Source organism: Triticum urartu, chromosome 4A (genome assembly GCF_056163025.1).
Source record: "Triticum urartu cultivar PI428250 chromosome 4A, HENAU_Tu73, whole genome shotgun sequence".
NCBI classification, from domain to species: Eukaryota; Viridiplantae; Streptophyta; class Magnoliopsida; order Poales; family Poaceae; genus Triticum; species Triticum urartu.
Genome location: NC_141876.1, coordinates 277,575,948 through 277,590,419, shown reverse-complemented (window position 1 = coordinate 277,590,419; position 14,472 = coordinate 277,575,948). Strand labels below are relative to the sequence as shown.

Genomic DNA, 14,472 nt, shown 5'->3' with positions numbered 1-14,472 from the left:
CACACATTAGCGCACACAGCAACGTTGGGGCTGTTTATTTTTATTTTTACCTTTTTGAGAAGAGAAAGATAATACTCCCTCTAATGATCCAAACGCTCTTCTATTTCTTTACAGAGGGAGTACTGAGATGAGGATCTAAACGCTCTTCTATATCTTTACAGAGGGAGTACTGAGATGAGGGACGTGTAGGATTCTTGATGGTGTTAAATGAAATCATGTAATGTTTCAAAGCAGCAACATATCTATGTACCTACCTTGAGGTCAAGTCAACGCAAACCAACCATTGTGCTAAAGATGGAGAGAAATATGGATAATATGCATGCAACGAACGATGATTAGCAGAAACCCAGTTACTTACATTAATCAAACAAATTCAATGGAGTACATTTGGTACATACAAACATATAATCTAATCACAGACCCGCGAAAGGCCATTCTTTTGGCTTCACAACTACGTATATAGGGACAAGAACTCCATTGTTCTCGTCCGCCAAGCCAAGCACAAGCAGCAATTGAGTGTCCATGACCACGAGAATTCAGAAACTGCATGTCTCTAATTCTTGCAGTACTACCATTTATAGGAGGCATAGCAAGCGATCAAGAAGAACAAGCGGGACATCGTACCAAGCCGTTCTCGTTGCAGTGGCCGCAGCAGCTGGTGCGTCCTTCCTCCTCCACGAAAACCTTGCGGGAGCCAGCGCAGGCGGGGCAGGGCACGAAGCGGACACCCCCGCAGGCGTCGCAAACGAAGGCCGGGTCCTGCCCCGCGGCGCCTTCGAGGAGGCGCCGCAGCTCGCCGGCCTCGTGCAGCTGCCTCGCCTCTTCGGCGCCGCCGACGAGCCGGCCCCCGACGAAGAGCTGAGGGAGGGAGAAGGCGCGGCCCCGCGCCGCGAGCAGCCCCTGGAGCTCCCGCCGGAGCGCGGCGTCCATGGACAAGTCGCGCTCGTCCACGGCCACGCGGAAGCCGCGCAGCACGGCGCGCACCGCGGAGCAGTCGGTGAAGGTGCGCCGCACGCCGCGGAGCGACGTCGTGTAGAGCACCACCGCCGGCCGCGGGGCACGCACGTCAGGGAGCTGGTGGCGCTGCGCAGGCTGCAGGCGGCGCCCCTGGCCCTGGTAGGGGTGGTGGTACGTCAGCGACCGCCCCAGCTGGTGCGGCTGCGGCTTCTTGGCGTACGGCCAGGATGAACCGCCGCCGGCGACCTCCTCCATATCGGATGGCCTCCTCGGACAAGAGGATAGCTAGGGTTCCTGCGGGGCGCCGAGCCGGATCCTCTGACTTTCTCAAGAACTAGACAAGTCAGGGATCGCCTCCTCACACAAGAGTACAGCGTGTTTGTTTGGTTAAAGATAATTAAAGAAACGAGAGCGAATGGGAATTTAGCGGCGGACACAGGAAGTATAATGTGAAAAGATTACTCACAAAGTGATAGCATGAACATGAATATTTTAAATTAGTGCATTTTATGGAATATATTTCGACAAAAGAATAATGTGAAAGGTAATTCAAAATCTATGAACATGGACAAACTTGTTTTTAAATGTAGATAATAACTAAATCATCCCTGAAATTAGCACAGCTCTTAAAACACCATAGACACAAACAAACGTGACGAAACAATCATCTATATAGTAGATACAAACCAAGTACATAATAACTATACTTGAAAATTAAAATACACAAAAACATAACCAATGTCTACTATCTGTGTTACAATGCACCGAGCTTTCTTTGTATACATTGTGTGTCGAGATCCTTTGTAAACAACTCACTTGCTAGGAAAGCCCACCTCCACTCAGTAAATTGCTGAACAAACTTCATATCAATCAACCCACCTATTATTTCCGGCGAATATCTGCAAAAATATATATTATAAATGTTGCTTCTAATAATATTTAAACTTTTCTACATATATTAATAACAATCATATGTAATTGATTTGTAGTTGATAATAAGTCATAACCACTCACCATCAAGTGCGCATGCTGGAATATGATCCGGGTTGAATGCAAGGGTGGTGTAATTTGAAATTTCTAGATTTCCTATTGTCAAGATAAAAAAATATTTAGGTCAACATAACAATACACTTTCTTAGAATATGCAATACACATATTCGTATAGATGCGTCAACTACCGTATTTGCAATCCTTACGAAGCATAGTGGCAAGCCAAATTAGTTACATATAAAAAAGACCAATGAAATGAAAAGATTGTTAATCACGGTTAAAGTAAGTACCTTGTGGTGTAATATTTGTATTTGCTCTTCTTGGTTTGGTAAATTGGTTATTTCTATCTGTTCATTGTAGGTTGTATAGAACTTGCTGAGTTTTTAGTCTCTTCCAGCGACATGACCTTCGGGCTCTTGTTGATATGTTCTTTTTGATGGTCAACAATATCCATATCTACCACTGACACATCTTGCAAAACTGAAATTCATATACAACTATGATTTAAATAGAGGTATAATTTTTTCCGGTGAGTAGTATCACAATTCATATGCAACATGCAAAATAAAAGGTTAAAAAGCCTACATCTAAGAATTTTGATAGCCCTGACAACCGTCTAAATACCTCGGTTCTACTTCTCTTGTCCCAAAATAAATGTCTCAATTTTATACTAACTTTAATACAAAATTATACTAAGATTGGGACATTTATTTTGGGGACGAAGTGGGTATATCCTATAATATACTCCAATATATATATATATATATATATATTATATATATATATATATAATATAGAGCCTTGCGACAAAAAACAATTCTACAGCGGTGACTCTCAGTCTCACTTTCTCCTCACGGCTCACCCCTTTCCCCTTCAGCTAGCCACCCAGCTCTCCTGTGCAGCCGCCGGCGCATCATGGCGCCCATCCGCACACCGTGTGACGATGCGAGGCACCCATCCCGGCCCAACTTCCCACCCCCGCCTCCGCACCATCCCTACCATTGGCTGCGCCGTCGCGAGCCTCCCACACCCGCCCCAATCACTCCTTGTTGTCCGGCAAGATCCGGGGGGCAACGCTCTCACGGGCGCGCGTGCAGTCTGGGTGGCGGCATCCACCATGCGGCGCCCCCTGCCCTGCGTCCCCCACCCCGCTATGACGGTGCCACGCCAGTAAGAATCTCGTGGTGGCAACGCCCAGCGACAAGCGTGCGCCGTGCAGCGCGAGGAGACCCTGCAACAAGCCGTGCTCGCCCGGATGGGCGGAGATCGAGCATGAGTGGATTACGTGGTGCATGACGTCGTCGACGGCTTCTCTTTGCCACCAAGCTCTGCTCCCCTCCCTCTGCATTAGAATCAAGGTGCCCGCAGATCTTACCTTGTCACGGTCGGCTCCCCCCTCTCCCTTCATGTTCTGCATTGGTAGCTGTGTTGGATGTACACTGTTTGATGGCTTGCTAGATGAGTAGTAATGGGTATATGATTAGGATTAAGTTGTTTATTTTGTGAGATGAGGATACAACATTTTCTCGGGGTTGTTTGGATTCGGAATTTTAGCCAATTCTTTTTCCCATAAACTCATTTAAAGGTCTAACAACCTGAAATTAGTTAGCGTAAAAAATATAGTTTTAGGGGCAGAACAAGTAAAAGTTGGTTTTAGTACAACAGGAAAAGTGGGCTTTAGTAGTTTTTCTATAAACCATTTTAGTCCTTCCTATTCAGAAAGGCATGGCTTGAAACTTTCAAAAAAGAAAAAAAAACTATGGTCAAAGTGGCTAGCTTCCTTTTCCTGGAGAGTCGACATGCCAATCCTGATCAAATTTCAAATTGTACCCCCGCATACACACACAATGCATTACAACAAAGCAAAACTGAATGAGAGAATCATACAATTTTATGAAAGGTAACCTGACATAAAAGTCATCACTCTCTAATGATGACAATCATACTGATGTACCAATTGTAAAAAAACAAATGCAAAGTTGGCTCTGCATCTTTTTGCAAACGAGCTCAGCATAATGCACTATAGTGGTATTGGCCAAAGCATCCATTACGAGGTCCTTGCCATTTTGCAGGTTAGCGGTGCTTGTATTTAGAGTCTAATATGACTGTTTCAGTAGTCAGCACAACGCTCTTGCTGAATAGCTTAAGGGTTGATCTTTCTAATCCTGTACATGGCACTTTGGAATCACCGTCAGCAATGAATCTTGAGGCCTGAGATTGAAGTTTAAGAACGCATTAGAATTTAAGGACACCCGTGTGCTAAATCCTTTAATAATAGAGATAATAGAGATGTGAGGCGCTGTCAAACTCAACTCGAATTTGGATTCTTAATAAAATATCAGAAACATAGTTTCAAATCCATGTATTTCCAATGAGAGATTCTATGCAACTGAAGTTTAAGCTAGTTTTTATTTTTCTATATGATATTACATGCCTCAGGTATTTATCATATTAAAAAGCATATGCCTTAGAAAGAAATATGACACACTGTCCAAGCATCTTTCTCCTGCATCTGTTTGGAATTTCATGTTATCTCTTGTTATTTCGAGCTTAAATAGGTGCATCTTCAAGCAAGTATAGTACGGGTAGATGTCGTGAAAGGAATAATCATGGTTTCTGAAGACTAACTATGCTCCCTAGAGTACTACGCAACAACAAACTCGGGTTAGTGCGCATTAAGATCTAATATAATTATGTGGTTGTAATGTGTAACGCCCACGATGCGGCTATATCTCCCACGTGTCGAGGAACGACTTAGAGGCATAATCGCATTGTGGTTTTGTCGCAAGAGAGGTAATCTCCACACAATCCCATGTACTGAATAAGAAAGGGATAAAGAGTTGGCTTACAATCGCCACTTCACACAAATAACAAGTTAAACATACATCATCCAGAGTACAATCAAGGTCTGACTACGGAACCAAAATAAAGAAGAAAACCCCAAATGCTAGATCCCCGATCGTCCCAACTGGGCACCACTATTGATCATCAGGAAAAGACACGTAGTAACGGCCAAGGTCCTCGTCGAACTCCCACTTGAGTTCGGTAGCATCACCTACACTGGTCTCATCGGCACCTGCAACTATTTGGAAGTATCTGTGAGTCACGAAGACTCAGCAATCTCACACCCATGAGATCAAGACTATTTAAGCTTATGGGTAGGATAAGGTAATGAGGTGGAGCTGTAGCAAGCGATAAGCAAATATGGTGGCTAACATACGCAAATAAGAGTAAGATGAGAAGCTACGCAACGGTCGTGAAGCTAGAAGTGATCAAGAAGTGATCCTTAAACTACTTACGTATAAATATAAGCCAAACTGTGTTCACTTCCCGGACACCGCTGAAAAGAGACCATCATGGCTACACACGCGGTTGATGCATTTTAATTAATGTCAACTTCAGGTTTTCTACAACCGTACATTAACAAATTCCCATCTGTCACATAACCGCGGGCATGACTCTCGAAAGTTTATACCCTGCAGGGGTGTCCCAACTTAGCCCATCATAAGCTCTCACGGTCAATGAAGGAAATTCCTTCTCCCGGAAAGACCCAATCAGTCTCGAAATCCCGGTTATAAGACATTTCGACAATGGTAAAACAAGACCAACAAAGCCGCCCAAATGTGCCGACAAATCCCGATAGGAGCTGCACATATCTCGTTCTCAGGGCACACCGGATGAGCAATCCATACATATAAAACCAGCCCTCAAGTTTCCCCGAGGTGGCGCTGCAAAGGGCTCTAGTTTGGACCAACACTCAGAGGAGCACTGGCCCGGGGGGGGGGGGGGTTAAAATAAAGATGACCCTCAGGAGCGTGACTCCCAAGGGAAAAAGGTATAGGTGGCAAATGTTAAAACCAAGGTTGGGCCTTGCTGGAGGAGTTTTATTCAAAGCGAACTGTCAAGGGGGTCCCATAACCACAACCGCGTTAGGAACACAAAAATCAAGGAACATAACACCGGTATGACGGAAACTAGGGCGGCAAGAGTGGAACAAAACACCAGGCAAAAGGCCGAGCCTTCCACCCTTTACCAAGTATATAGATGCATTAATTAAATAAGAGATAATGTGATATCCTAACATAACCATGTTCCAACATGGAACAAACTTCAACTTCACCTGAAACTAACAACGCTATAAGAGGGGCTGAGCAAAAGCGCTAACTTAGCCAAACAACGGTCTGCTAGGAAGGTGGGTTAGAGGCTTGACATGGCAATATGGTGTAACACCCTCGATGCGACTATAGCTCCCACGTGTCGAGGCACGACTTAGAGGCATATCGCATTGAAGGCATATGTCGCAAGTGAGGTAATCTTCACACAACCCATGTAATACATAAGGGAAAGAGATCCATAGTTGGCTTACAATCGCCACTTCACACAATTACATAAATAAAGCATTACATCATCCAAATACACTCAAGGTCCGACTACGGAACCAAAATAAAAGAAGAACCCCAAATGCGACAAAGGTCCACGATCGACCCCAATTGGGCTCCACTACTGATCAACTAGAACGAAACAAAGTAAAGGACAAGATCTTCATCGAACTCCTCCTGAGCTGGGTTGCGTCATCTGCACGGACTCATCGGCACCTGCAAGCTGGTTTTGGAAGTATCTGTGAGCCACGGGGACTCAGCAATCTCGCACCCTCGCGATCAAGACTATTTAAGCTTATGGGTAAGGTAAAAGTATGAGGTGGAGCTGCAGCAAGTGAGTAGCATATATGGTGGCTAACATACGCAAATGAGAGCGAGAAGAGAAGGCAAAGCACGGTCGAGAAACTATGATCAAGAAGTGATCCTAGAGCAACCTACGTCAAGCATAACTCCAACAACCGTGTTCACTTCCCGGACTCCGCCGGAAAGAGACCATCACGGTTACACACGCGGTTGATTCATTTTAATTAAGGTCAACTTCAGGTTTTCTACAACCGGACGTTAACAAATTCCCATCTACCCATAACCGCGGGCACGGCTTTCGAAAGTTACAAATCCCTGCAGGGGTGTCCCAACTTAGCCCATCACAAGCTCTCACGGTCAACGAAAGAATAGACCTCCTCCCGAGACATTCCGATCAGACTCGGTATCCCGGTACAACAAGACATTTCGACAGGGTAAAACTAAACCAGCAACACCACCCAGATGTGCCGACAAATCCCCATAGGAGCTGCACATATCTCGTTCTCAGGGCACACCGGATGAGCAAGACGTCGGGTAAGCCAGCCCAGAGTTGCCCCTGGTAGCCTCGGACATCGCTCAGTTGGACCAACACTCAGAGGAGCACTGGCTCGGGGGGGGGGGGTAAAATAATGAGGACCCTCAGGAGCGCGACTCCCAAGGGAAAAGAAAAAAAGGCTAGGTGGCAAATGGTAAAACCAATGTTGGGCATTGCTGGAAGAGCTTTACTTAAGGCGAACTGTCAAGGGGTTCCCATAATAGCCCAACCGCGTGAGGAACGCAAAATCCGGGAACATAACACCGATATGACGGAAACTAGGGCGGCAAGAGTGGAACAAAACACCAGGCATAAGGCCGAGCCTTCCACCCTTTACCAGGTATATAGGTGCCTTAATTAAATAAGATATATTGTGATATCCAAACAAGTAAACATGTTCCCACAAGGAACAACATCTCCATGTTCCAACAAGGAATAAACTTCAATCTTCACCTGCAACTAACAACGCTATAAGAGGGGCTGAGCAAAGCGGTAACGTAGCCAATCAACGGTTTGCTGGGACAAGGTGGGTTAGAGGCTTGGTTCAACAATATGGGAGGCATGACAAGCAAGTGGTAGGTATCGCAGCATAGGCATAGCAAAAGAGCGAGCATCTAGCAAAACAAAGATAGTAGTGATTTCGAGGGTATGATCATCTTGCCTGAAATCCCACAAGGAAGAGGAACGAGTCCATGAAGAAGCCAAACGGACATAGTCGAACGAATCCTCACAACACGACGTTATCGGAACCAACCCGAAGAAGCAACACCGGAAAAGAGCAAACAACATAGTAAACAATCATCACATAAACATGTCATGATGCACAACCAAGTATGATGCATGTCCGGTTTAATGAGGCATGGCATGGCAAACTGCACAAACAATCCTACAAATTAAGTGGTGCTCATTATGCAACGGAGTTGCATACTGACGAAAACACCACATGAATTATTTAGTTCTCTATCGTTTATGTACCCAACAATATTAAATGTTGTTAGCAAGGCAAGAGGTGAAGCAAGAGAAAACTACCTATCTAGTCAAGTTTAAATGAGGCCGGGAACAACAAACAACAATTCTGGAAACTCCTCATGAGCATATAATAGATTTGGCACTGTTCTGCCCTAAACACAATTTTAGAGTTGTTAAACATGCAAGATGATGCCACCATGTTAAACTAGGCAAAATTCTACCCCATTTACATATAAAGTTTATTAAATTCCGAGTTACGGTTATATAGTTATGAAATAAATCATTTTAGCATGGCATTAGGTAAATTATGAACAAACATCGTTTTAAACATTTTAAACATAGATGAAAGTTGCACAATATGAATCCACACAAAATTCTAAGCAACTTTCATATATAAATCATTTTAATATGGTGCACGGTTATTAAGTTATTAAATGCATGGACTTGAAGGGCTTTTCTGTAAAACTGTCAATCCCCTGGAAAATTAGGAAATACACAGATCAGGAAAAAAACGGAGCAGGCCGAAACTGGCTGGGCGCTGGGCTGTGGCTTCACCTAGTGGGCCTGGCCCAATTTGTGGAGGAGGCAGGGCAGGCCGGATCAGGCTTGAGGCCAGGGCGTGGGCGACGTGGAGAGGGGCCAGCTCGGGAAGAGCTGGGCCTTGGGCGCCGCTGGGCCTTGGCCTGCTAGAAGGCAACGCGCGGGGGCAGCGTTCGACGTCTCGGTCCTGAAGCAGGGGATCGAGCAGGCTGGATCTGAAGGGGAAAACAGCGAGGCCGACGAGGACGCGACCTCCGGGTCTTGGCGACGGGGATGTCGGGGATGCAGCTTGACGGGTTGGCGGGGTCCACACAAAGGCCTCTCCTCGGTGCTACAGTCTGGATGCAGAGCAGGCAAGGAGACGGCGAGGTTCAGTGAGGGGCGCAGCACGCTCTCGGCGACAAACGGCAAGGCATGAAGCATGGCGGGGCACGACGCTGGTGGTGTAGCACTTCTGCAGGAAGACGAACGGGACGGCGGCGAGGGCCCTGGCCTGATGCAGCGGCGCTGCTCCAGCAAGGCCGTCGGCGGGTGGTCTCGAAGAAGCGGGGCGGCGGCCATGGCGTCGAGGCATAGCTCCTGTTTCACGAACAGGGAGAGAGAGATGTGAGAGGAGGGAGTAGAGGCATGGAAGGAGAAGGAAAGGAGCAGGGGAGGTCTGGCCTGGTCGACGGCGGTCAACAAGGCGGCGGCGTGCTCAAGGACGAGCTCGGCGTGGGGCACAGGCAGGAGGAAGCAGCGGCCTGGTGGCGACAACTCGCACGGGGAGAGTCGAGGGCGCTCGGTCGTCGAGGATGTGGCCTCGATCTCAAATTGGATCGAGCGCCGGCTGGATGCGGGAGAGCTTGAGGTCGGGCATGCGGCTGCGCGCGGGAGGCTGGGAATGGAGCGGCGCGGAGAACAAGCGAGGTGGTCGGAGGCTGCGATTGGTGGACTGGATCGGGAGGGGATCCCGAGGAAGAAGGGACTGGAGGAGTGGCGGCGGCGCGATTGGATCGATGGGACAAGGCACCTAGGATCTAGGGTTGGACCTATTTATATATAGCAGGGGATTAGGTTAGGGGCTACCTAGTCCCTCCGATCAAAATCAGACGATCAGGAAAAGTAGGCTAGGGAGTCCAAATAAGAAAACGGTGATATTTTGTAGATGTTTGGGGATGATCCGGATCCAACGGTGGCGGCTGCTCGGGTCGGGTCCGGGACAACTTTCGGACGCGCGCGCGAGCAGGGCCGCGGGCTGACGAGAGAGGTTAGGTTGGGTCTGGCGGATTGTGAAGAGCGGGTTGGTCTGAGAGAAGAGGGGAGAGATGCAGCCCGGCATGGTTTTCGGAGACCGAAAACATCCGACGTTAGACCGGCTATATTGCCGCTATAGTTATCCGTTGGGGCGTCAAACAAACTCCGAATGCGATGAAACTTGGCAGGCGGCCTACCCACAACATAACAACACCGCATGCCAACTTTCAACCCATTCTGAGAACATTTTCCGGCCACTTATCAAATAATATTTCGGACGTGCCGTGGGCGCGTGCAAGTGTGTCTGGGCTCAGAACGGACAACGGAAGAAACAGGGAGGCCGGGACGGATGCATGTTTTGAAAACATGATGATGCTATGCACATGATGACATGATGAAAAGCAACACGCAAGCAAAACACCTGACAACGACAGCGAATAACTGACGAACACCTGGCACATCGGTCTCGGGGCGTTACAACACTCCACCACTACGAGAGGATCTCGTCCCGAGATCTAGAATGGCACCGGAGGGAAAACGGAAGAGAAAAGAGAAGAGGTAAAACTAAGTTGCTTCTTTGACAAACGAGTGAAACTACGAACCTTGAAAGGTTGAACAAATTGAAAGAAAGTATGCAACGAGGAAGACAAAGTTGAAAACACTCCGGTAGGGAAGAGCAACGAGGAGGAACAACTTCGAGCAGCACTCCGGTTGAAAAGAAAAGGAATTGAATAATAACTTGATAAGATGAGAAAATACTTGACAAGAGGGCACGACACTCCGGTAAAATGGATAACACAAAACGAACATGATATTTGACAAAACGAGATGATGGTTGAAGAAAGCAGCATCACAATGCCTCCGGAACAAAAATAAGAATGGAATGAACGAAGTGAAAACGAGAGCACGCTTACAACAAATGCTAGAACGGAATTTTTGGAAAACCAACAACGTAAAGAATAAGCTTGATATGGTCTTATGGAATACATTTCGAAATTATGAGGTGACAACTTGCCACTCACGCAAAAGATTTGATTGGATTGATATCAACAAGGAGACGAGAAACTTATTTCATCGAGAGGATAAAAGAAGAACTTGGGTCATTTATAAGCACCATAATAGCAACAAACCTTAGAGAAGGCTTTAGGTGAAATATAACCCAAGATAACTCCAATGACGAGGTTGATGGTTTTAAAATATCTCATTCATGACAACATGAATTCAAATTATCAAGAATGACATAATAGCACCTCCAATGATACGGAAGAAAGAATGCACTCCGGATTACAATATGAAGAATGCTTTAGCTTTTGTGAAAAGAAACTTGATGAACATTTAGAGAATGAATTAAATCCTTTATGAACCATCATGTATAGCCTCCAAGAAGAAACTCCGGTAACAAAAGAATAAAAGAAAGAGAAATTGAAAACACAAGGTGAATCCTTGCAATGATTAGATGGATCTCGCGATGAAATAGTTGAAAAAGGTTTGAACTCCGGGAAAAAGAGAAGATGAAAAATTGGAAACAAGAATTTTGATGAACCTTCGGAATAAGGAATTAATCACTTGGATGAAACAAGAATAAGAATTACATTATGCCTATCATTCACCAATTAAATTGATGACAATCACGGATTTGGCATATTACTAATTCTCGTATAAAAGATTAAGATAGATATAGCGCGAACTTGATAAAGTCTTCGACGAACCACCGGTAGGGTTGAAACAACGAATAAATTGATATGATAACGAAGGAAGAGAAATCTTGAACGAACCACTGTAAGAAATGAAAATGAACGAAGAGAAGATAAAGAAACACCGGGAAGAATTATAAAATGAACAAAGATGCTTGAGAGGATTTAGATACATGAGAACGAAGAGCTCACGAGCCGATTAAAGATTACTTGAATGAAGCACCGGTAAAATTGAAGAACGAGAGCTGAAAGCTGAGAATGAATAATATTTGAAAAGATGGATTCCGGATAAGAAATTGAGAAGACTCTTGAATTTGCTCCGGATAGTTGAAAAGAATTCTCACAATCAAAAATAACTATGAGAGGATGGCAATAAGCTAGAACCACGAGTCTCTGAGAGAACGGATAAGATATGGAGGAAAAACTCTTCTTCGGTCTTCAAAATCTGAGAATGACGATGAGAAACACCACCAAATTGTTGAGATACTCCGGGATGAAAAATGGAAAAGTTGAGCCAACGATGAAAGAATTTGGAAGATCTTGAAGACAAACATAAGACTGATGATTATTCCTTCTTACGTCAAACTTCGAAAAGAAATTTAGGATAGCTCCGGGAAAATAAGAAGAGTCAGGTAAGATCCTGGGAAAAGACCTGTGGGTTAGGGCCCACTCAAAAGAAATACTGTTGAAGAGATTAAAAAGAGAGATTGCACCGGTTGAATTAAATGGCTAGAATGAGATAACAACCTCGAAATAGGTTGAACTGATCTTGAAAGACAAGACGAGCCTTTTGAGATATCTTCAGCACTCCGGAATAATTGAATAGCGAGAGGTGAATGATTAAGAATTGCACCGGCATAAGAAAGCATTGAAACGAGGAAAAGACATGATCAACAAAGCTTGACTTGAAACCACTGAAGAAGAAAAGAACGAAGAAATGATGAACTTGATGCTTCTTTAATATCTTCATGAGAATCACCGGATAAGAACATTAACGGAAAAGAATGGAGAGACTTCTCATCAATGAGATGATACTTGATTAAGAAATCTGAGTTTTTGAAGAAAAAGGGTGGGTGGGTGGGAAAAACAAAGACAACTTGGAACGGATGAAACAAACACCATTGAGAAGAACTGATACTTGATCTTGCGGATGTTGAAAATGAACGGATTCACTTGAAGAGAAACACGCCGGTTGAAAAGGATTGACAACACAATCTCGGTGATCAAGAAGGATTAGTATTCACATCGGAGTATGAGAACACTGTTTCGGGAAGGTATGGAATCAACACTTGACATTGAAGCAACTCGAATACCACAACTCAAAACAAATACAAAGGTTTGGCTTGCAGAATAAGCCAGAACAAACATATGATAGAGATTTCGTTTGAAGTTTTCGTGGTGGGGCCTACACGGGCTCGATCGTACAGCACCATCATGTACAAGGCAGTGCACATGACATACGAAGCGTCCCCGAGTCGGCATAGCCAAGGACTCTTTAAGACACAACGAGACCATTGTAAAACCGACCGTGAATAGGCGGACCACTAGACGTCGAACCCCAATTTCATATCATACATCTGTCAAAAAGATATCCTAAGAGCTACTTGAATTCCCACTTATAAACTCCCAAAATTTTCCGGTTATGCAATCAGGTGTTGGGGATACAGGGGAAGCATAATATCTCACCCAAACTAGCAAATCCTACATCCAGCTGTATCCATCCTTCAACACATAACCAAGAAACCTTCGGAAATCGTCTACCTCAACCTTCGAAAAGCATCCGTTATACAAGTTATGGCAATACTCCCGAACTCCCGCCCCAGTACTGGGTGGCGTCGAGGTTATCTCACCAATGAACTGCATAAAAGAGATTTTCGATGTCGGCGTACTAAACTCAGGTATTCCAGAACTGCAACGATAAAATTATGACGACAACACCTCGGAGCTCAACTCCCCGGGACACTTCCACAAAACCCCTGACAAGAGGCACCAAGACAATGTTCTCGTCATAAAACCATCGAAACGATTCCAAGATACCCGCGTGATCCTAAATTTTTTTAGTGAAATTTGAGAAGAGAATAGTCAAAACTCTACGTCAGGATGCCTTACCAGAGCGATGAGGAGACTGGGAAGTAAAAAGAATTCCTAAACTCTCCGATATATAATTCCTAAATGACTCAAAACAATTTTTTCTAGACACAACTCGGCCACTAAAAACGATCAAGCAATGGGGCTCCTAAGGTCGGGGATGGCTCTGATACCAACTTGTAACACCCTCGATGCGACTATAGCTCCCACGTGTCGAGGCACGACTTAGAGGCATAATCGCATTGAAGGCATATGTCGCAAGTGAGGTAATCTTCACACAACCCATGTAATACATAAGGGAAAGAGATCCATAGTTGGCTTACAATCGCCACTTCACACAATTACATAAATAAAGCATTACCTCATCCAAATACACTCAAGGTCCGACTACGGAACCAAAATAAAAGAAGAACCCCAAATGCGACAAAGGTCCACGATCGACCCCAACTGGGCTCCACTACTGATCAACTAGAACGAAACAAAGTAAAGGACAAGATCTTCATCGAGCTCCTCCTGAGCTGGGTTGCGTCATCTGCACGGACTCATCGGCACCTGCAAGCTGGTTTTGGAAGTATCTGTGAGCCACGGGGACTCAGCAATCTCGCACCCCCGCGATCAAGACTATTTAAGCTTATGGGTAAGGTAAAAGTATGAGGTGGAGCTGCAGCAAGCGACTAGCATATATGGTGGCTAACATATGCAAATGAGAGCGAGAAGAGAAGGCAAAGCACGGTCGAGAAACTATGATCAAGAAGTGATCCTAGAGCAACCTACGTCAAGC

General features: G+C 45.2%; 1 protein-coding gene across 1 annotated transcript; it reads right to left on the bottom strand.

The window, feature by feature from the left end:
- Nucleotides 1-335: 335 nt before the first annotated feature.
- On the bottom strand, nucleotides 336-1,362 carry LOC125551492 (uncharacterized protein At5g39865). The gene has a single exon (XM_048714749.2). It carries the CDS (start codon nucleotides 1,210-1,212, stop codon nucleotides 598-600), a length of 615 nt encoding a protein of 204 aa, XP_048570706.2. The 5' UTR covers nucleotides 1,213-1,362; the 3' UTR covers nucleotides 336-597.
- Nucleotides 1,363-14,472: the final 13,110 nt, after the last annotated feature.